The sequence below is a fragment of the Haplochromis burtoni genome, unplaced genomic scaffold (genome assembly GCF_018398535.1).
Source record: "Haplochromis burtoni strain Fernald_Lab_line unplaced genomic scaffold, NCSU_Asbu1 Contig_379, whole genome shotgun sequence".
In the NCBI taxonomy this organism is placed as follows: domain Eukaryota; kingdom Metazoa; phylum Chordata; class Actinopteri; order Cichliformes; family Cichlidae; genus Haplochromis; species Haplochromis burtoni.
In genome coordinates, this window is record NW_024582740.1 from 382753 (window position 1) to 404526 (window position 21774).

At 41.7% G+C, this 21774-nt stretch overlaps 1 protein-coding gene across 1 annotated transcript in view; it reads left to right on the forward strand.

Moving 5' to 3' along the window:
- Positions 1 to 76: 76 nt before the first annotated feature.
- Positions 77 to 21774, forward strand: part of cacng3b (calcium channel, voltage-dependent, gamma subunit 3b) — a 38531-nt gene continuing 16833 nt past the window's right edge. Inside the window, exons 1-2 of the mRNA XM_005943605.3 lie at positions 77 to 969; positions 1053 to 1860. Coding sequence (XP_005943667.1) covers positions 1644 to 1860 — 217 coding nt within the window. The 5' untranslated portion in view covers positions 77 to 969; positions 1053 to 1643. The remainder of the gene's footprint in view (positions 970 to 1052; positions 1861 to 21774) is intronic.

Consider the following 21774-nt stretch of genomic DNA (forward strand, 5'->3'; position numbering starts at 1 on the left):
GTGTGTGTGTGTGTGTGTGTGTGTGTGTGTGTGTGTGTGTGTGTGTGTGTGTGTGTGTGTGTGTGTGTGTGTGTGTGGACAGCTCAATATCTACTCACAGTGAAACAGATCAAAGCCCAGCGTGCTTTGATCTGTCCTGATCACCGCTGTATGTGTGGCACTAATGACCTGCCATACATACCCTCTGTTAATTCTCTACTGCGGGGTCTATTCTGCTACCCAGCCGGGTCGCGCAGACGTGGGAATACTTTTCAACCAGTGTGTGTTTGTGTTTCAAGTGAAACTGGCTTGGCTTTATAGAGAAGGTGGTGGGCGGGACTTGCAGCAGTGAAGGCACACTATTAGCTCCCGAAGGGCTCTTTCACCCGGGAACCCAATCCCAGCCGACTGCCTCTGCCTCGGGCGGAGTTTGAGGAGACCCGCGGTTAATTTTAGTTTGTGTTGGTTGGACGGAGAGGAGGAGGAGGAGGAGGAAGAAGAAGAGGACGACGAAGTGGAGGAGGCGACGGCTGTCTTCTTCTTGTTGTTGTTTTTATTTTTTATTTTTTATTATTTGTCGCCTACCAGCAGGCACGTTTCTTGGGAGCAAACGCAAGCGGGTGTAACTGTCGTCGGCCGGTGTGTCCCGGTTGCGGTTCTACACTGACTTCTATGGAGGATAAATCTGATTAATCCTTTCTTGTTGTGCTTTTTGGACCAATTTAACTTGTATAGAGCATTTCACCGGATACGGTTTGGACTAGTGTCTAAAGCCCGGACATTGGTCATCCAGGGAGATAAAACATGTCACTGTGTCAACAGCTGGAGGGGAAAACACGCGATGGATGTCGGTCAGTCTCCGCTTTGTAGATAACACATGGTCTTTATTCACCGTTCTTGTATTCATTCATTCATTCACTGGACGGGGAGGTGAACAGACGCTGGCCTGCTGTCAGAGACACTGTGGGAAGAGGAGAACCGGTCACAGCGGTGAGTGATGCTTTAGTACAGATTCACGCTGCGGGGGTGACATCGCTACAGACAAAATGATCCCCTGTTTTGCTGTTTTAAAGATGGAGTCCCCCTACACAGACCCTGGCTGTTAATGCTTCACAGATTAATAAGTTAAGAAGGAAAGCAGGAGAGGCGAAGACAAGAAGCTCTCCCCTAACCCCGGGACGAATAACACGACAGGATGCGTTACCGCCGTTAACTTCCACTCTGAGTGAGTGTGGGCAGTGCCAGCAGTTGGGGACGACCGTTGGCCGTTAATCCTACGCTGTGTGGGTGCGTGCACGCGCCTCTGTATGTGGATGGTGATGGTGAGAACCGGTTTTTGATGCGCGAGAAAGTGACGTGCCGCTCTCCTACCTTCCCGCCCTTTGCCACGAGCCTCAAGTCAACTCAGCGAACCAGGCAGCCGGGTCCAGCTTCATTTCTCTCTCCATAGCCTCCTCACAAACTCGCCACCTTTACCTACCTTCCCCGTGTTGTTGTTGTTATTGCTCTTATTATTTATTTGAGCGCGTGTCCCTCACTCTGACTCTCCAAGTCTCGCGGGATATAAAGGAAATAAAAGGGGTGAATCTAAAAGAGCGGAGGGGAAAAGGAAAGGAAACACACACACACACGAAAACAGATTAAGACGAACAGGAGCCGCATATATGAAGATGCTGATGTGTGACCGCGGCGTCCAGATGCTCGTGACGACGGTGGGCGCGTTCGCCGCCTTCAGCCTCATGACCATCGCCGTCGGTACCGACTACTGGCTGTACTCGCGCGGGGTGTGCCGCGTGAAGAGCAGCGGCGACAACGACACGAGCCGCAAGAACGAGGAGGTGATGACGCACTCCGGCCTCTGGCGAACCTGCTGTCTGGAAGGTACGTGATCAGTCTGACTGGCTGCCTGTCTGTCTCTCCTCTCTCTGCTTCTGGCCGGCGCGTGTGTGTGTTTGTGTGTGTGAGTGCTCGTGCGTGTAGCTGTTTCCACACGCACACGCCCTGTCTCCCCTACTGTCTGCCTTTTAATACCAGAGGAGGTTTGTGTGTTTGCCTATGAGAGTGTGACAGCAGCCTATAATCCCTGTAACTCACTTCTTAAGCTGCTCTTCTCGACTTCACCCTCCACCGCAGAATAGATCGCAACTGAGTAGATGTGGCTGTCATCACGCTGCATAGCTCTGGGTAGAAATAAAGCACTAACAGGGCAAACAGAGCGTTATTAGCCAGGCATCTGCACCACTACCATGAACCAGGCATGTGCACCCTGGCACCACCACAGTAATGATGGGAAAGGTTTTTCCTTTGAAGGTGGATTGCACTGTTGTTCCAGGTTGGAGGAAAAAAAGAAGAAGCTTGTTTTGGCCTGAATGGCGCTGGAACTGGGTGTGAATTTGGCAAGCACCTGTTGATTATGGAACCAAAGGCAATGGTGGTTCACTGAATTCTTGCCAGAGAGTTTAGGCATAGGCTCTCAGTCATCCAGGTCATTCGGGAGTTTTGAAAGAAAGTGATTGGATTTCTAAATTTCATGAAAATGTTTCACCTTTCAGTTCTGGTTCAGCCCAGAGCCCTTGAGTAAGTCAGAGTCCTATCAGCCGGGTGTTGTAGGATTGAAATAGTTTCTGCAAGTGCGTAGCTGGCAGTTGGACTGTGTGCTAATAACATACAGCATTGTTTTTAACTCCTCAAACTGTGCTTCTGTAACTCTGTGACAAAGCTAGCGTGGAGATGACGCCACTCTTCCATTCAATGGCTCTGGATCATTCCAAGTACAAAATTCTTAAACACAAGTTAAGTAACATGAAATATGCTGTGCAGTGCAGTGGGGAGTGCTCAGATCTCTACACTGGAGAAACCAAAGAACCACTCCATAAACTCACCACAAAACATAGAAGAGCCACCCTGACAGGACAAGACTCAGCTGTACATCTGCATCTAAAGGACAAAGGTCACTCTTTTGAAGATGCCAATATTCACATTATGGACAGAGAAGACAGATTGTTTAAAAGAGGAGTGAGACAGGCCATCTATGTCCACTGTGAACAACCATCCTTGAACAGAGGGGCACACCAAGCATTGAAGAGAAGTTGGTCGTTCCACTGAATCCAGACTTCTTGACTCTTATATGTAGAGCAGGGTGGTCCAACTCCAGTCCTCGAGAGCTACCGTCCTGCAGCTTTTAGACACATCCTTGTTCCGGCACACCTGAATCAAATGAATGGCTTGTTATCAGGCCTTTGCCAAATTTGATGGCATGCTGAAGAGGTAATCCAACCATTTGATTCAGCTGTGTTGGAGTAGGGATGCATCAAAACTTCATGGCGGTGCAGTGAACTTTACAATTCACAAGCAATCTACATTTAGATAATGGGGAACTCCCAACACTCCAAAAGCCAGATAAACATATTTCCCATTCGACAAAACACAGGAGGAGTAATGTCAGTGACGATCAGCTACAACATCACTGAAACAGAAGTCAGATGACTCTTCTTTGTGTGACACTGACCAACATTTGACTGATGTAACAGTATCACACAAATTCATATTGAACATTTAGATATCAGCGGTTTAAATAGGCTGTTTTTTTTCCTTGTGCGAGTAAAGTGCACAGAATACGGGACGGCAAGCAAGGCTAACAGCTGTTGTGTTCACTGTAGCTGGTTTACATGAGTGCCAACATGGTAATGGTAATAAGTGCAGAGTGTTTGTTTGTGTGTGTTATCTTACATGTTTCCCTCACTTGTCCAAGGTAAATTTCCCCAGAGACAACAATGGCTAATCTAATCTAACATCTGATCTAACTTCGTTATCAGCTGGAAGAATTGACAATGTCTTGAAAAAGTTTTGGTTCCAAGAATGTGACTCAGACCTTGTTATTGCCCAAAATCAGATGAAGTCAGCTAGGCCTTTAACATCTAGTCTATCATATTTGATGTATGGGTTTTTGAGACTTCTACATCAGTGTGACTGTTTTTTCTCACTGAAAAAAACATAATAAATTGTACAATACGTTTAAGGAAATTAATTGCCCAAAAAAATGTCAAAAGCCAGATGTAGTAAATATGATTCAAATTAAAATTCATATACATCACCCCCGCTGCTTCTTACTTTTTCAAGTCCTTTGCAGCATTTCTCCCTTTAAAAACTCTGAGTGATTTTCTTGTTAATTTGGACTTTTTCTAGAAACTCTCAAGGCGTTTGGCTGCACATCCATCGTATTTAGCACCACACAGAAGAGTGTGCCTTGATCACAGGGTTTGATTGGCTCTCTAAAGCCTTTTGGCTGTATGGATTGGCTCTTACATAGTTATTTTCTACTGAATTTGAGCACTCAAAGCTTTTTTTTAATAAAGCCTCATTCACCCATTCATGCAAGTGCTTTTTCTATGCCTAAGCAGTTTTAACCTAACGTTCACATAGGCCAACAGTCTGATGGATGCATCAGAGGCAACTCGGGGTTCAGCATCTTGCCCAACGATACTTCTGACATGCAGGTTGGAGCAGCCTGGGATTGACCCACCAGTGTTCCAATTAATAGACAACTGAAGTGAACGTAAAAAGGAAAAATCTAAAACTTGAACAAGATAGAGGACTTTGACACTGTCAACACGTCAAAGTGTGTGTGTGGGCGGGGGGGTGTTACAGCGCCAGATGGTGCAGGTATGCTGCTGTACGTTTATCCACACAGCAACACGCACATGTTATTGAATGAATAAACAGACAAATTCCAGGATATTCCCAATCCTCCACATAGGCACAGCTGTGGGAGCAGGATGCCAAGTTAACACAATGTCAGTGCATTCACACACACACACACAGGCTCAGACAACGAAACATCATTTGCACATATACTCCTTCATGCACGCCTTTAACAACTGCTTTACTTAAGTGAAGAAGCTCTCTTATCTCTTTTGTCATTCTGTCCATCTTATATCCACTTAGCACAGTGGTAACACACTGGTAGCCATGCTTTTATAATTCATAGCTGCCCCATAAGCTGACAGGAAGCGGATGTGTGTACTAGCAACCTGTACTGTGTCCGACAACAGGGAGGGTGTGAGTGACTTAGACAGTAACTACAGACAAGTAGTGAAGCCTCATATATGCAGTGTTCTTACAGTGGAGGTGAACACACAGAGCAGTTACACATGCATGATGTGCAGCATTTACAGTTTTATTTAGCAGTGAAAATGGGCACCAAGGCAAAAAGAGACCTTAATTGAAAGAAATATTTATTTTAAGGCAATAATTAGCATATAAGTAGTAGCGAGCAGGTGGTCTTATTCTAAAGTTTTCACTGATTTTTAAATACAACTAACTTGGCGTAAAAGCGCCTGCACATGCACATATTCTCCGCTTCTAAATGGAACCTGTTTTGCTTTTATTTTGTGTCACATACATTATTACAGTGATGGATGCTCATTTTAAACCTGTCCAGTGGTTCAAATAATGAGGTCAGCATGTGTATAATTAATCCCCATCTTAAGCTGCCTGAAAAAAAGTTAAAAGACTAGGCCTTTTTCTGCATATAGCAAGAATTCTTGAATGGTATAGTTTTGTTTGCCTTGATTTCAGATGCCCTGTATTTGTTAAAAATAATATCCCAGCTCTTCATTGCTAAATTATAAATTAAGATTCAGGACAGTGCTTCGGTAATGCGGCCTCAATGCAAGGCATCAGCAAACTGCAATTTTAGATAAGCAAACAACTAAAAGGAAAGCCCAAAAGAAAAGAGCAGGGAAATAGCATAATAAGCATTAACATTTAACAACAACAGAGTTCATAAAGTGAGTTCTAGAGGAATTTTTAATGGGCTGCTTGTAATTTAGCACACAGGAATGTAGAGTTCTTATAGAATTTAAATAACAGGGATGTTTTCCAGATTCTGGCATAAATACTAAGGCCTGTAATAGGATGAATATTTACGTGCACTTGCTAATACCAGATGTTAACAGGGACCAGCAGTGTGTGGTGACGTTGGGATTTCTCTAAAGAGGTGCTGCGATAGAATAAATGAGCACAAGAAAAACTCCTTTAGAGAACAGACAAAACATGAATGAAGAGAAACCACAGTGCACATGAATGAAGCGGGGGAGAGGGGTGGAGAAGAGCAGCAAGTGAAAAGTGATGGATGAGCTGCGCGTGCCCTCAGTTTCAGGTGAATCTCTCGGGAGTGTGGGACCACAACGTGGATTTAGATGAACACTCGGTTACAGAATGAAGGAATAGGGTTTTAAACAGAGACGGAGGTAGCAGTGATCGCTCAGGTGGCTGCAGGAAGGAGGCGAGAAGGTTTAAAGATGCAGGTGGGGGTTGAAGATTGAAGGACAGAGTGAAAAGGAGGTCACAGTATAGGGAGATAAGCATTAATTAAATATGTGGGGTGTTTGACCATGTCTAGGATAAAAGCAATCACCTGACTGAGAGGGACAGCGGTAAAGACAGAGGAGGTAAGAGGAATCGTTAAGGAGGGTAACACTGAGAGAAGGGGACAGGTATATAAAGGAGAAAGAAGCAAGATTTCTCTTGAGAGGACATGACCAAAAAAGACAAAGGAAAAGGGGAGGTGTATATTTTATGATTTATATTTTAATATCTATCCAGACATTTTTAGAGTTTGTATTTTTAAACCAAAAAAACCTTCATATGTGTCCTTTATAAGAAAAGTCAACTACTTTTGCATGTTCCCATTATTTGCTTACGTCCTGGAAGCTCCATTTACAGGGGAGGGGAGTGGGTATGCAAGATCATCAGGCTCTTGTGCAGTGCTCTGCAGCTTAATGCAGATGGTTTTGCATGTAAATTGGTGCTGCACAAGAACTTGAAATGTATTTTGGATTGAATAACTGGTTTGCATAGTTGTGGAGAAAGTATTTTTGTTTGTTACGAACAGTAATATATACTAATACTCGTACTAAACAGCAGTATTAGCATCAAAATATTAAATACAAAGAATAGCCCAACTGATCGGTCAACAGGACGATATTATTGCGAGAAATATAACTCTTTGCCCAAAAAATGCGCATCAAGAAAATAACTTTCATTTATCCTCCAATAAATGAAAATTTAAAAAGTATAGAAGAAAAGGGAGAACGACACTTAAGCCATATTATGAATGTTGACATTGCATACTTTGTCCACTAGAGCGCACTGTGCAACCTCCCTGTTTGCAACATACATGTTACAACGAACGTCACAAACACAACAACCAGCTGATCAAGCAAAGTCGGGTGTATACACATAATCTATGACTTGCCACAATAGAAGATTCTTTTTAAACTGCACTGTTATGTTATCTTAGGAAGGACTCATAAATGCATGACAATTATTAGGGAAATCGTTTTTCTTCTTTTTTTATCTGCTCGAAAGAAAAAAATATCAGTCGATATATCAGATTTTTAAATGACCAAATATCTGTATGGTATTTATTGGTCTTAGAAATCCAACTCTCGGGCTTTCCTTTAAAGTTTAATTCATGGTCTCACAAATGTTTCTGTCTGCCTACACATTTCAGTTTGGAGAGGGGTTTTCACCCACTGCAAATGTGCTCCCATGCAATCTGAAAAAATCCTAACTAATAAATTTAAATTGACAAAATAATAATTACCTTATGCTGACTGTTAGTAATTAAATGTAGAAGAGAAGTTGCTCAATATCTCAGGGGCTGATGTCACCATGTTCCCCCTTTTAGACACACCCCTGTGTATAGGAAAACTGTAGCGTGTGGTCAAAATTTTCTCCTTTTATTCACAATGTTGCTGTTAAAACCGCAGTCCTTGATCCATAAAGAGACCCACATGCAGGAGGAAATTTACAGTTTCCTCCTGCATGTGGGAATTTTAAAAGATGGTAGAAGAAAGAGCTGGAAAGAGAAGAAAGCCAGATGTGGCGATGTGCAGGATAAAAGCAACATCTTAGAGAGACAGACATCATCGGGAAACAGATATTTAGTCACAGCTGTGATGGAATTAATAGCACAAAAGGAGAGTTTGTACACAGCTGAAAAGCTTGGAAGAGAATGTAAAATAAAGGCTCCAGGGCTTAAAAGGAAGGAGGGTTTCAGACAGACCCGCAGGACATTTTGCTGTGTTTCTAAAGAAGGTATCAAGGGAGGGGGATAATAAGGGTAGGTAGGCTAAAGGATGAAGGGAGGAGATTTAGTAGAAGATGAAAAGTTTTACTGCATCTGGAAAGTAAAAATAATAAATCAGAGAATGTCGGGAGAGATGGACTGAAGGAAGATAGCAATTGTGCCAGTAGCTACAGGGAAGGAGGTGTAATAGAGATGCAGTTAGAAGGGGAAAAAAAACAAAACAGATTTTTGCCAAATTCCCAAGGTCAGACCTTGCAATGCTTAAGAAAAGCAAAATCTGAGATTCTACAGACCTCAGTTAGTATGTTAAATTTCAAACCAAACACAGCATATCAGCACGAACGCCTACCACTAAATGTAAGCATGGTGGTGAAGACATGGTGATTCAAGCTTTTTTTGCAGCCACAGGACACTTCGAAGTCATCGATTGGACCATGAACTCTTCTGTATACCAAAGTATTTTAGAGTCAAATGTGAGGCGACCTGTCTGACAGCTAAAGCTTGGGCAAAACTGGGTCATGCAACAAGACAGTGAGCCAAAGCACGGCAACAAATCTGCAACAGAATGGCTGAAAAAGAGAAGAATCAAGGTGTTGCAGGAGGCCAGTCAAAGTCCGGACCTCAACCTATTTGAAATGCAATCGTGAGACTTTAAGAGAACTGTGCATAAACGAATGCCTGCAAATCTCAGTGAACTGAAGTAACGCGATAAAACAGAGCGGGGCAAAAGTCTTCCACAGAGATGTGAGAGAATGATGAAGTCATACAGAAAATCCTTACGCTAAATAACTTACTTCTGCTAAAAGCTATTGAATTATAGAGTCTTAGTTTTTACACCCACTGCTTTTGTATTTTGCTGCATTTTTAGGAGTAGGAGCTTCAAATTGATACATTTGGTGTATCGACTATTTTGAATCTCAGTGACCTAAACCTTAAGGTCAAAGTTCAAGTTTTCTGAAAATCTTACGAATGCAATAATTTGAGAACAAGGCGACATGGGATTTGTAAATTGTAAAATACTATAGGTGTGTCGACTTGGAAGCTGAGTGTTTTTCATTGAGTCACGATATGTAAATCCTTAGAATTGACAGGGGATGGGTCTTTTTTGTTCTTTAACCATGACTCTAAGTATAGCATGCATATATTTTTCTTTCATTACATGTCATACGTATAGAAAAATCTTCTTTTTAATGTTTATACTTAACCAAGCCTTGTTATTTTCATATCAGAACTGATGTGTGTAATTGCATGACACTGTTTTAATAATAATAATAATAATGTATAATTTATTGATCCTTTATTGATTCCCCCGTGGGGAAATTCCTCTCTGCATTTAACCCATTCACTCTGTGAAGCAGTTGGCAGCCATTGGGCGCCCGGGGAGCAGTTTTAGACCACACGGTGTCTCCAGCCTCATGGCAGCAGTTTGTTTCAGGGCAGCTGAACAACAACCTCTGAAAGGACTCAAGCCAGGCTCCAAAATCTCGAGGAAAGTCTTCACAGAAGAGCAGAGGCTGTTGTGGCAGCACATTAATGGTCCTGGATTTAAAATGAGACATAACAATAACATGTGAGTGTAATGTTTGCTAGCTGCGTGGAGGGAATCCTGAAACAGCCATGTATGAAAGCGATAACAGATAAGAGGGAAAACTGGAATGGGATGAATTAATGTTTTGTGAATGTGAGAGAAAACTAGGTAGAGTGAAGGAGGAGCGGTGAGAAGATTTGAAACATGAACAGAGAGATGTTTTCGGGGGGGGGGGGGGGTTTGCTGTTTGAGTAGGGACAGACTGAGAGAAGGGGGGAAGAAGAGAGAGATAGAGAAGAGGTGTGCAACCGAGCAGAACCTGCCTCGTTCTCTTTCATCAGCCATCACCGTGGAAACTAGCCTCCTCCTCCTCCTCTTTCCCTCCCAGCTTCTCTTTCCTTCGCCTGCAAAAAGGTAATCAGAGAGAGCGAGAGAGGCAGAGGCACAGAGAGAAGGAGGAAGAGAGAGAGAAAGAAAGCGGCACAGTCACCCAGACTGAGCTGTCAGAGGCGCTCCGAGGAAACAAGCAGTCCAATTTGCTCTGCTTTTCAACTTTCTTTCCTGTCCGTTGCTCACTCCCTCCTCCTCTGTTATCTAGTTGACAAAACCATTTAAATTGTGAGTGCGTGTGTTCGTGGACACGTGTGGCCAGGTTTACACAGACCACTTACATGCAGATTTTGGATCACATGCCAACTCATTGGGGTCAGCTTGCTTGGGACAAAGGCTGTCCTCCCCATAGAAACTACAAAAAATGGTTATCTGTCAGATGTCTAACAAAAAAAAGACCTATGTTTGCATTTTAAAATGTTTTATGATCGTAGAGAATCAAAGGGATAAGAGCTTTCCTATTGTGAAATACAAATCTAGATATGAGGTTAGCCAGTAGTCATTCATGTATTCTGTTCAAACTACTGTGACTTTCCTTCATGCTGAGCCGTGGAGCTGACATGTTTGGCAGAGAATTTACTCATTTTGTCGGTTGGATTGCCATGCTACTCTTGGGATGGACCGTAATCGCTTTGATGGTCCCCTGACTTTCCATCTAGTGCCAAAATCAGGTCACAGATTTTGTCCAAAAGTAGCATGCTAGCTCACTAAACTCCGACAGTAAGCATAATGAACAGTAGCGTGGCTGTAGATACTATCCAAAAAGGATCATATGAATTACATTTTTTGTATCCCAAATAGTTTTAACTACACTGGCAATCTAAAAAAGCTAAATTATTTCAGTTATTTGACCATTTTAGGTTGGATTTGAGGAGTTCCAGTTAGCCACATTTGCACCATAATCAAAGTCATGTTACTGTGTTGGGTCTTAAGCTTTTTTTTGTCTTGTTCGCATTTAGATACTGGAAAAACAAATGGCACCCTGTTTTTGTTTTAATTAATCACTTGTGCTTCAATCACACAGGCCTAGAGACCAATCATCAACCTCCTGGCAACCACTGGTTGCTAGGGGAAAACAATATATTCCTTTCCTGGTTGGTTGGTGGTTGCTGAAGGTTCCTGGCTGTGTCCTGTCTTGCATTTCTGCTGCAACCAGGCACTGCTTTTTGTTTGAGGGTAAACAGTCTGGTTTCCTTCACACTTTCCCGGTTGCCTATACCTCTTTGTTACCAGTTTCATCTAGAGACTGCCACCAACCTCCAGAACCACTTTTCAACCAGTCAGACACACCAGGAATATATATTTTTCCCTAGTGAGTGGTGGTTTTCAAGTTTCAAAGCGTGGGTGACAGGGGTCTTGACTGATGCCCCATTCCCACAGCAATCGTTGCTAACGATATATAACTGTAGCCATTAATCAAGCCATTGATATTGCTTAAAGTTTTAAGTCATAGCGTCAAAATGGCAAAATCTAGAGTTCGTTATCTTGAGGCTGAATTTCAAAGGCTCTGAAGTTTGTTCAAATAGTGAACATCTAATCTAATCAGCAACTTGTCTCACACGTGGTGCAGTGTCAGCAGTTTTTAAAACTAGACACCTTTGCAAAAGTTGAGCTACGCAATTGTTCTTTTGGTAGTAATATATGGGGTAACCTCACTATATACATTAACACAAGGATGACACCTCTAGGAAATAAAATGTGCTAGACTGTAAGTGTATGTAATTTGCTCGTCATGGATGCAATAGCTACTTTTAATGCCAGCGTACATCCTTTACAAATTCTTTTCTGATTTTCTTCTGCTTTTGAAATAAGCCTGAAGTCCAGTATTATTCCAGACATTATGACTTTCTCCACCTGCCTTTCGCTGTCTGAAGAGTCACCACAAATGCCCTTCCTTTCCACTCACCTGCATTCGCCTCATTAATGAGGCCCTGCAGTATTCATACTACCTCAGCTCACCATGTCTCACTTGCCTGTTTGTTAATCTGTGCCTTGTAGCATCCTGGCTTCCCGTTTGTTTTTTTTTTGTTTTTTTTTACATTGTATTGTGTTTAAAAAATAATAATAACCTTGCCTGTGGTTTAGATTCACCGGATGCTTCCAAGTAAAGCTCACTTCTTGTTTTTAATCACCCATTTCACAAGTTCTGCTTTAGTTTGAACTGAAATGCAGACATATCCCCTGACCCTGACTACAAAATATTTTCCTTGCCTTGCTTTTCTTAACAGTTCTTACAATAGACTGTGTATGAAACTGTAATGTATCTGCAGTTTGAAAGGGTAAGGGCAGTGCAGGTGTGCCTTAAGTGACCTTTCTGTGAATTGCAATGTATGCAGGTTAGGGAAATGACACTTTTAGGCCTCTGTAAGCACTTTCCTGATTATGTCAATCACATCTTAGTGAATGCAACAGGATGTTAATGGTCCCCATTAGAGTCAAAAATGACATATTTTAGATTGTATTTTAAGGCAGGCCTAGCTTGTTGCTGACACAATTTATCATTCACATTAAATTCAATTAGTTTTATTTGTATAGTGCAAATCACAACTACAGTCACCTCAAGGCGCCTTGTGGTACGGTGCTATTGGGTCTTTAAGATAAGATGTCAACACTGTTGCTGCAGCATTTTTGATCAACCAAAGGCTTTTCAGGGAATTTTAGGACAGTTTTTCATCAGCTTCGGCTTTTTTCTGCCTGTTAAAAAATTGTGTACAAATGTGCTTTTCTACTCAACACTTGTATGGATTGTGTTATTTAAGTTATCTGTGCTTTATTGTGGGGATCTCGTACACTGAGTTTTAGTCTTTTAGTGGGTGGCCAACTTCAGTGTTGGACTCTTCTGTAAATACAGGGTTTGTGCATGGGTGAGAGTTGGATCAAGGACAAACGTCCACCTTGTGGCTCATTTGTCACAGTCATGGGGTTACGCAGACTTGTTTTTTGTATGCGTCCCCTTTTTCAACCTTGTTTTGAGGCACAAAATTTTTATTTATTTATTTAGGAGTGGATTATGTTCAATGTTCAGTATATTTTATTTCACAAGAACTAGACTGATACGGCATTGAATAGCTGTATTTTAATTAAAGCATTAAAATGTCCGATGCTTTGATTTGCAAATGAGATAATTTGACAATTTAACTCAGTAACTATTATAAATAATTCTCAGGTGTGTGTGTGTGTGTGTGTGTGTGTGTGTGTGTGTGTGTGTGTGTGTGTGTGTGTGTGTGTGTGTCCATCTTAACAGCTCCATCTGTAACATGCTGATATTCTCCAGTTTTTTTTAAGGTATCAATTATTTTTACAGTGTGTATTAAAGAATGCGTGGTATACAAGGGGGGGTGTGCAGGTTTGCGCTTATGTTCATATGTTTTATGCATAAGTGACAACAGTTGCATGCTGGGCCCTGTAGGAGAAACTCAACCACATGACTCAGATAAAACACACAAAGACGCACACACAGGCAGACAATCATGCATACTCTGAACTCTCATTCCTGTTTGTGTCCCATAATGCTTTGCTGTGGCTGTGCCTGCAGCTGCCCTCGAGCAACTGTGACCTTTGTGAGGGAAATGCCTCCTGATAGATGCTCCCACTACGCATGTGTGTGTCTCCATGTTCTCTTCTTTTTTGTTTGTGTGTGTCTGTGATCATTACCGTGCTGTTTATTAGACTGAAAAAAACAATAACCAACAGCAAATTTGAAAACATGCAGTCTCTTCCATGCACTTACACTTGACTGCCCAAGCACACACGTGCACGACTTCACAGATTAGCTCGCGTGCCAGTGTCCCCGTGTTCAGATTGATGTCTGTAGCTGCTTGTGATAAAAAAAAAAAAGATTATCTGTGTGTGAAATTGATAAAATAGCCAACTGGACTGGGGCCAGTCTGCTGAATTTTATCCCACTGTCCTCAGACCTCAAAACAACCCAACTCTCCTTCTTTACTATAATGAAATTAAGCTTTTGGAAGGAAACTATTGTAGGAACATAACACCTTGTACGTAGTAGCAAATAACACCGAGAAGACCTGGCACTCTTTTCTGCTTCCCCACATTAATATAACTGCTGGAGATACAATATAACACTTGCATGAGCAATAATTGATCCAGTGTACCATCGTCAGTGCACGTACGAACTTTTCAAGCATACTAAGTAGTCCCATTATTTTAGGAGCCCCATCCAATAAAGAGAAGTAATATCCAGCTGGCAAAGGATATAATTTCACTTGTGGTATGCAGGGAAAGGATAAATGAAACTGCTCTTTAGGAATGAGGGAAATGGTTGCCTGCTGGAGTCCCAGAAAGGTGGCCTCAGCTCCTGAAAAGAGATATTTATTAAAAGGCTGTCATCCAAACGCCTTCGTGGAAAGATTTGGATGTGTGCCGGCTTGAGTAAAATCTCATGAATAGGAAAACACTTAAAGAAATGAGATGTATGTCACATTAAAAAAAATAAAAAATAATAGCGCACTCTCCTTACATAGTGAGACAAATGTGTGGCTCTATTTTAATGATCTTATTAATCTTCTGTAACTGAGACGGAAAGATTTTCTTTCTTCTAAGCCAATTTGTTAAGCCTGAACTGAGGGGCTTTAATTTAAGCAGCCACCTGAGAGCCTCACATTGGATTTTTCTTTAAACGCCACACACCTTTGTTCATTTCCACTGTTTGTTTTATGATTTTTTTTAAATGTTTTACAAATGTGTCATGGTGCAGATTTGAATGTTTTGTTTTTTGGCCACAGTGAATAGCTTATTAGCTTATTAACTTTTTTTTTGCTTCTGCTTGGCGATACTCAAACAGACCACTTCAACAGTATTAACCGTGCAGGTTAAACTTTAGGACTACAGCAGTAGTGAGTCTAAATTACCATTTGTAGTTATTCAAATAATGTGCAGACAAGGAAAGACACATAGAATATAATAGAATAAATCTTTAATTGTCCCACAAGGGGAAATTTGGTTGTAACAGCAGCCAAAAAGATAAATATACAAACAAACAGGACACAGGACACGGAACAGAAACATACACAATTTTTCTTACATATTTACATTAAGGACAATGGTTACTATAAACAGAGAGAACTGTACAGTTATTGAATTAAATAAAAATAATTACAGGTAAGAGGAAAACCAGGTTGTAGTGCGAATTGGTTAATTAACTAACTTATTGCAGTTACAGCGCAGATGTAAACCTCTATGTTTGTTGGGAGCAGTTCAGATTGTACAGTCTGACAGCTGCAGGGAGGAAGGACCTGCGGAAACGCTCCTTCATGCATCGAGGATGCAGCAGTCTGTCACTGAAGGAGCTCTGCAGTTCAGCACCATCTACATGCATGGGGTGGGAGACTCTGTCCATCAGAGATGTTATTTTGGCCAGAGTCCTTCTGTCTCCCAGCACCTGTACTGGGTCCAGGGTGCATCCCAGAACAGAGCTGGCCTTCCTGATGAGTTTATCCAACCTCTTCCTCTCAGCTGCCGATAAACTGCTGCTCCCACATACCACACTGTAAAAAATGACAGATGCCACCACAGAGTCATAGAAGGACTTTAAAAGTGCTCCCTGCACTCCAAATGACCTCAGCCGCCTCAGCAGGTAGAGTCTGCTCTGACCCTTCCTGTAAAGAGCATCAGTGTTGTGGCTCCAGTCCAGTTTATTATTCAGGTGAACACCCAGGTACCTATAAGAGTCCACTATCTCAATGTCCACTCCCTGGATGTTCACCGGTGTCAGTGTGGTGGGTCTTCGTCTCCGGAAGTCCACCACCAACTCCTTCGTTTTCGCTTTTGCATACTAGCTCCCCATGTCATTAGGCACACCTTCCAATACCAGGGATACCCTTTTGTCTTGAGAACTGACTCAAATGAACAAGGTGCTGGAAACATTCCTCGGGGATTTTGGTCCATAACATGATGGCGTCACACGGTTGCTGTGGATTTGCTGCTGCACATGCATGATGTTAATCCCCACCGTCTAAATATTTCAGCATAAATCGACTCTTCAGACTGAGCAACATTTTTCCAGTGCCCTGGTGTCTACACAGACAGACAGTGAAATTATAAATGGCTCATGTACCCCTAATTTCGATGAGCATGTGGACTGTAGCCTCAGTTTTCTGTTCTTAGCTGCTCCTCACTGGATATGGTCTCTTTTTGGACAGTAACCGTAGTGATGACTGTGCAGTAAAATCTCTGAATTTGGATTGTTGGTGCTGTCTGCCACATTCAGTTAATTTAATCAACTTTCCTCCCCATTCATAGTCTTGCTTTGAATGTCAAAGTTCAAAGGTGGTCTTCACTATTTCTGCATGCCTAAACGCACCGAGCGCTGCCGTGTGTGTGTGTGAGCGAGAGAGAGAGAGAGAAGCGAGTGTGGGATCATAGGCTGGTTTTGACACTTGACATAAGTGTTTGTGACAACTGACTCACTTACTGATACAGCATTTGGAGGTACATCACTGAAACATCACTGTAGGCTAAAAATATGTGACTCATATAGCCCCATGTGCGCGCACACACACACACACATTTTAGTTACAGTAACAGGGCCAGACAGCGCGTTTGACTGACAGAGATCCACATCGAGATTGTCTGACAGCTACCTGCTCCCCAGTTTGGATCCTTGTTTTAGTACTCTCCACTGCTATAAAATGTGTACAACACATACTTGTTTGCTTAGTGCTTGACAGGGTGACGTGGAAAGCGTGAAATATTAGACATGACGGCTTCAGTATTTGAGCGTCCGAGTCCTCATGTGCCAAAATTTTGGAATCACTCTGGAATCACCATGTGTTTTGATTATTTACTTTCCTGTTGGAGACTGGCTCAATGTCCTCCCCCTTCATTGTTACTGCATCATTAAAAAAGCAGGTAGTGAAGTACACCTTTAGAGACATACCAGCACCACTCATGCACAGTACACGCAGTACTTAATTCTTCCTGTTATTCTAAAGTTTTGGAATAAAGTGTTCATCCCTTATTTTGAGCATGTTTGGAAATTACAACCTGAGAAGTCCTGGATCAGCTCCAAAAGCAATAAATCTGTGTCCTCAGCTGTGAATTCATTCAGTCGAATAAAATCACTGAAAGACATTTTTTTTAAATCTCAACGAGACAGATCTTTGGTGAAGATGAAGCATACCTCTTACTACAAGGATGACAGTGTTATATATTTTTGATAGATGCTACAAATCTCACAGAGAAATTCACAACATTCTGAGTGTGTGTTAATCCCGCTTGCTTGCATATTTTCAGTCAGAAGCTCACAGTCCATTTGTTTCTCCTGAAGGCATAAATCTTTAAAAACAGCAGTGCAACCAGACAGCAGACCGTTAGCACATTTTGACCCAAGCGGAAACCACCCAGCGATATCCCTTAAGAAGCAGTTTGTGTAATAGCTGCTGGATGATACCTCTAAAAATAGATCTCACACTTCAATACTGAATTTTAACAGCATGCTTTGAGAAATATGATCTGTAGTTTGTTTATTTATTTATTTTAGCTGCTTCGGCTGACTGATCGATCAGCTTGTTCCATAGAGTCTACAATTCAGAAGAATTGCTCCTCCTTCCACAGTATTGCACAGTACTTAATCAAACTCATTCATCCAGTGGGTCTTCATCCAAATTGTGCATAAGGTCATATTAGTAATATGAATTTATGCAGTAACCTGTGATTTTTAAAATATATGAACGATCGTATCTATAATTTTTTTTAATCTAGTTTTGTTAGGTTTTTTAACCTTTATTTATATTGGACAGTGTAAAGAAGATTTAAACCCAGGCCTCTGGAATCGCCTTATGGCATATGTGTTCTCCACTCCACCTGGCTTTGTACTATTGATGACAGGTCACAGTTTAAGGTAGCCCCCACAGCAGTACCATAACATTATAAATGGTCCACTTATACAAATAGCACTACACCTCGTCCTGTCCTCTGTGGTGAAGTTTCATATCGATCACAGCTTAGCAAACATTCTTTATTAATCGCAGCATGTTGACATTTTGTGCATGGTGTCACGTTTTGAAGATATATTAGATATTTAGTGATGTGATGGCAACTTCAACTAACCTGAAGGTCCAGCACACGAGTCTTGAAGTTATTTTTAGCAGATGTCTTTGTTTTTTAAAATGGATAGTGTGACATCATGTACAAAAACAAAATGTGTGTGTGTGTGTGTGTGTGTATGTGCGCACATCTGCTTTTTAACTGTGTTTTCTCAGTTGTGATTTTGATTCTTTGTCCCAGAGAGAGATAAAAGCGGTCATCTATCTATGTTCCCTCCTCCCACATGTCCGTGAGCCGGGCTATTTTTGTTTTTGTTGTTATTTATTTCCGCTTTGCTTCAGAGAAAGAAAGAAATCTTTATTATAAGAGAATTAACCTAAATGTCTTCCAGCTCTTCATAGGGGTATATTTGAAAATCTACCCAGCACAAAATTGATTGCAGACAACATGTTATCAGCCTGTGTCATCTGGTAGCAGTGAATTAAGCCGATATCAGCCAATATATTGGTACATCCCCAATTTTATTGTGCCGCTCAGTGCCCTAATCATCATAATGGTTTGATGCAAATCTGTTCACTTAAAAAGGCTGGAGCTATAATGAATTTCCCAGCCGCCTGACACAAAGCAGCTCTGACTGATGACGCTTTACAGCATCAGCAGCCGATTTTCCGGTTACCTTCCACTCCACCTGTAACATCCGTGTAAACCATCCGCATTAATCATTTTTATTTCTCACTATCAACAAACTCATCCAGTGTGCCTAAATCCCAAAAAGGAAAATATTTTATTACTGCCATAAAAACATATGGCATAGAACAAATTGCTGAGTCACACCACTGGAGGACACAGTCTTTCCCAATTGCACCACTGATCTAAAGTACTAAAGATAGATGGCCATGTACTTCTACATGAGTAACTGTATTGTTAGGAAATTTGTTTTTTAAGTGGCATTTGGTGATATTATCAAAGTCCTTCCTGAAGCAAGTCTCACCATTTGGCAGCTATCTTTGCAATACACAGGCAGATAGTTTGGCCATTATCTAAGTGAATGGGGAGAAAACTTTAATCCCAGTGTTCACTAGGACACAAAGAGTCACCGGTCCAAGCTGAAAAAAATGCTGCTGACATGATCAGCGGCTACTCCCACCAGACCACTGAGTAATATACTGCATCCATCACTTTATGGATACAGTAAACCAAGAAAACTCATATATACTCGCCTGCATCATTACTACATTAATAATGGACACGGCTTCATTGGTTAGGCAGAAAAATGCAATTTAATAATCTTACAAATCAAAAAGTTAAACAGAATACAGTGTGTACTTTCTTGGTGGATTGAGGGCACCTTTAAAATGTCACAATAAATCATTGACAGCTCTGTGAATTCTTTATTACAGAAAAACAGTTCATTGCTTCCTGGTTCCAAAAAAACATGGTTCAGGGCAGCTGATTGACTCTTTATGGTTGGGACAGTCGCCATGTGTGGAGTTTTGGAATTCTCCCTTCGGTTTCAATTCGAGCATTTGAATATCTCAGTGATTACCTGGGTGGCAGTAAGCCTGTTGGTTATGCACATAATTCTGAATATCTTCTTGCTTGATTAATTAATACATGATTTGAATTATAAAATGTAAGCGATGCTTGTTTTGGTTATCAAAGACTATACTGTATACTGCAACTCGGTGTACTGCGACTCATTGGTTAAAAATATAAGCATTCTATCTTAGCTGTTTAATGCGTAGGTGGCTATAAAAATCGTTTTTGATAAACAAGGCTTCAGTAACACAGGCCTAGAGGCCAGCTGGTGACCCCTGGCAACCTCTAGTTGCTAAGGAAAAATGTGTGTTCTCCAACAGGTTGGAGAGTGGGTGCTCCAAATTCCTGGTTGCAAAGAAAGTGCTCCATCATTAACCTTCTTGTTACTGCTTTGTTTGCTAGCAGATTGCTGTTGTTGCCTTCAAAGATTCATTAACTAGAAGCTGGGAAGTGGTGACACCTGGAAAAATATGCTTTAGGCAAGCAGGGTAACCTGCTATCAACCAAAGCAATTTGGTGTAGCATGGTACCTTTTTTCAACCAATTATAACTAGCAACTGCCAGAAACTCTCCAACTAGTCATGGAATACACATTTTTGTCCAGCGAGCAATGGTTGCTGGAGATTCACTAAAGAGTCTCCGGAATTCTGTGAGTGGAGCCTAAATTATAATCTTCAAATTGCCAGCTGTAGTATTTTCCCAGCAATGGGTTGTGTGATCTGGAAATACAAAAGCTTATTTTGCTCATACTCAACACTGTCAAACAGGATGGAGGCTGGTGAGGGGAGCAGAGAAAGGGCTCAGTGTATAGGAGAAAATTCAAACCACCAAATAGTTTCTGTTGAAGTATGTATTTGTGGACGTGTTGCACTTTGGATTAAGAGGGTGTGCTGAGGTGATATTATGCATACATTTGTGGTGGTATATTGCCTTAAGAATGATGCATAACAAAGTTTGATTCACATGTTTTTTGCAGATGATTATCTTAATAAATGGAGATATAAAAGACCATAAAAGTCAATCAGTTTCACAGTCAGATGTTAGTTTCCATCCCCTACTGCATGAGTTGGATGAATCAATTTATGAATGACTTTCTGAGTGTGGGTGCTGGAAAAAGCCTCTTCATGTGCAAAGAAGCAATTAGCTCGAGTCGTTTATTTTGTTCATTGCCAGCCTCTATCCTCCTATTTCTCTCTAATTCTCCCGTGCCGTTTTACCACCAAACCTCTTTCAGCCCGCACTTCCTCTCTCTTCATCCTTCTTCATCTCTCTTTCTCTGCTGCTCCCCTTCATCCCTCCTCAGTGCCGCTCTCTTTCATAGCCCCCGTGGTGTTGACCATGTGTGAATGGGACTGAATGATGGGTGGGAAGGAGGCTGCATGCAGTGTAGTTTCACGCGGGCGTGCACGTGCATGCACATAGAAACACGGTCCTACACGAGAGCGCACACACAGAGTTTACTGGTGAGTGTGTTTGTGTGTCTCTGTGAGTCGGTGTGTTGAGGAGGATGAGTCACTCTCTGCATGAAACGCACACACACTCTCAGTCACACATGGGCGAACCAGCATGCACTCATATAAGCAATCTAAATACACGGGGCTTTTATTTGCATGCATGATTGATAGTGTTCATGTATCATTTTAATGAGCTCGGTGCGCGTGTGTGTTCATTTGATGTCTTTACTTTAGCCGTTGTGCATTTTTGTCTTTTACATTGAAACGGTGTGCGTTTGTGTGTGCTGGGTGTGATAAGGCTTTTCATTAGTGTTTCCCATACACAGCCTGAAGGCTACAGCTCTGCCCTGCATCATCTATCATCTCTCTCTCTGCCTGTCGATATACTTTCACATCTGCTTACAGGAAGTGCACATGCTCCATCTCCCAAAATTTATATTGGATGTCAAGTCAGTCAAATAATGTGACCATTGGCAATGACATTTACGCTTTCAAGAAGAAGTGGCTAAAAATGATAGAAAGCAATTGTTGAAACCTTGTCCTAACCTTGTTCTGACCCTCACTGTATGCTCCTGCTATGCTGTTGATACCTGGTCAGCACAGGTACACCTGTGACTGATGGGAATGTGCATCAAATAGTGTGTGTGTGGATAGAATAAAGGGTCCTATTAATGTGTGTGAGAATATACAGCAAAAGATGCTTGGGATAATTTAGGTCTGACTCCTTGTAAGCCTGTAAGACTCTCAGTAGTAGGATGTGTATGAGCTGAGCAGATGGTGGT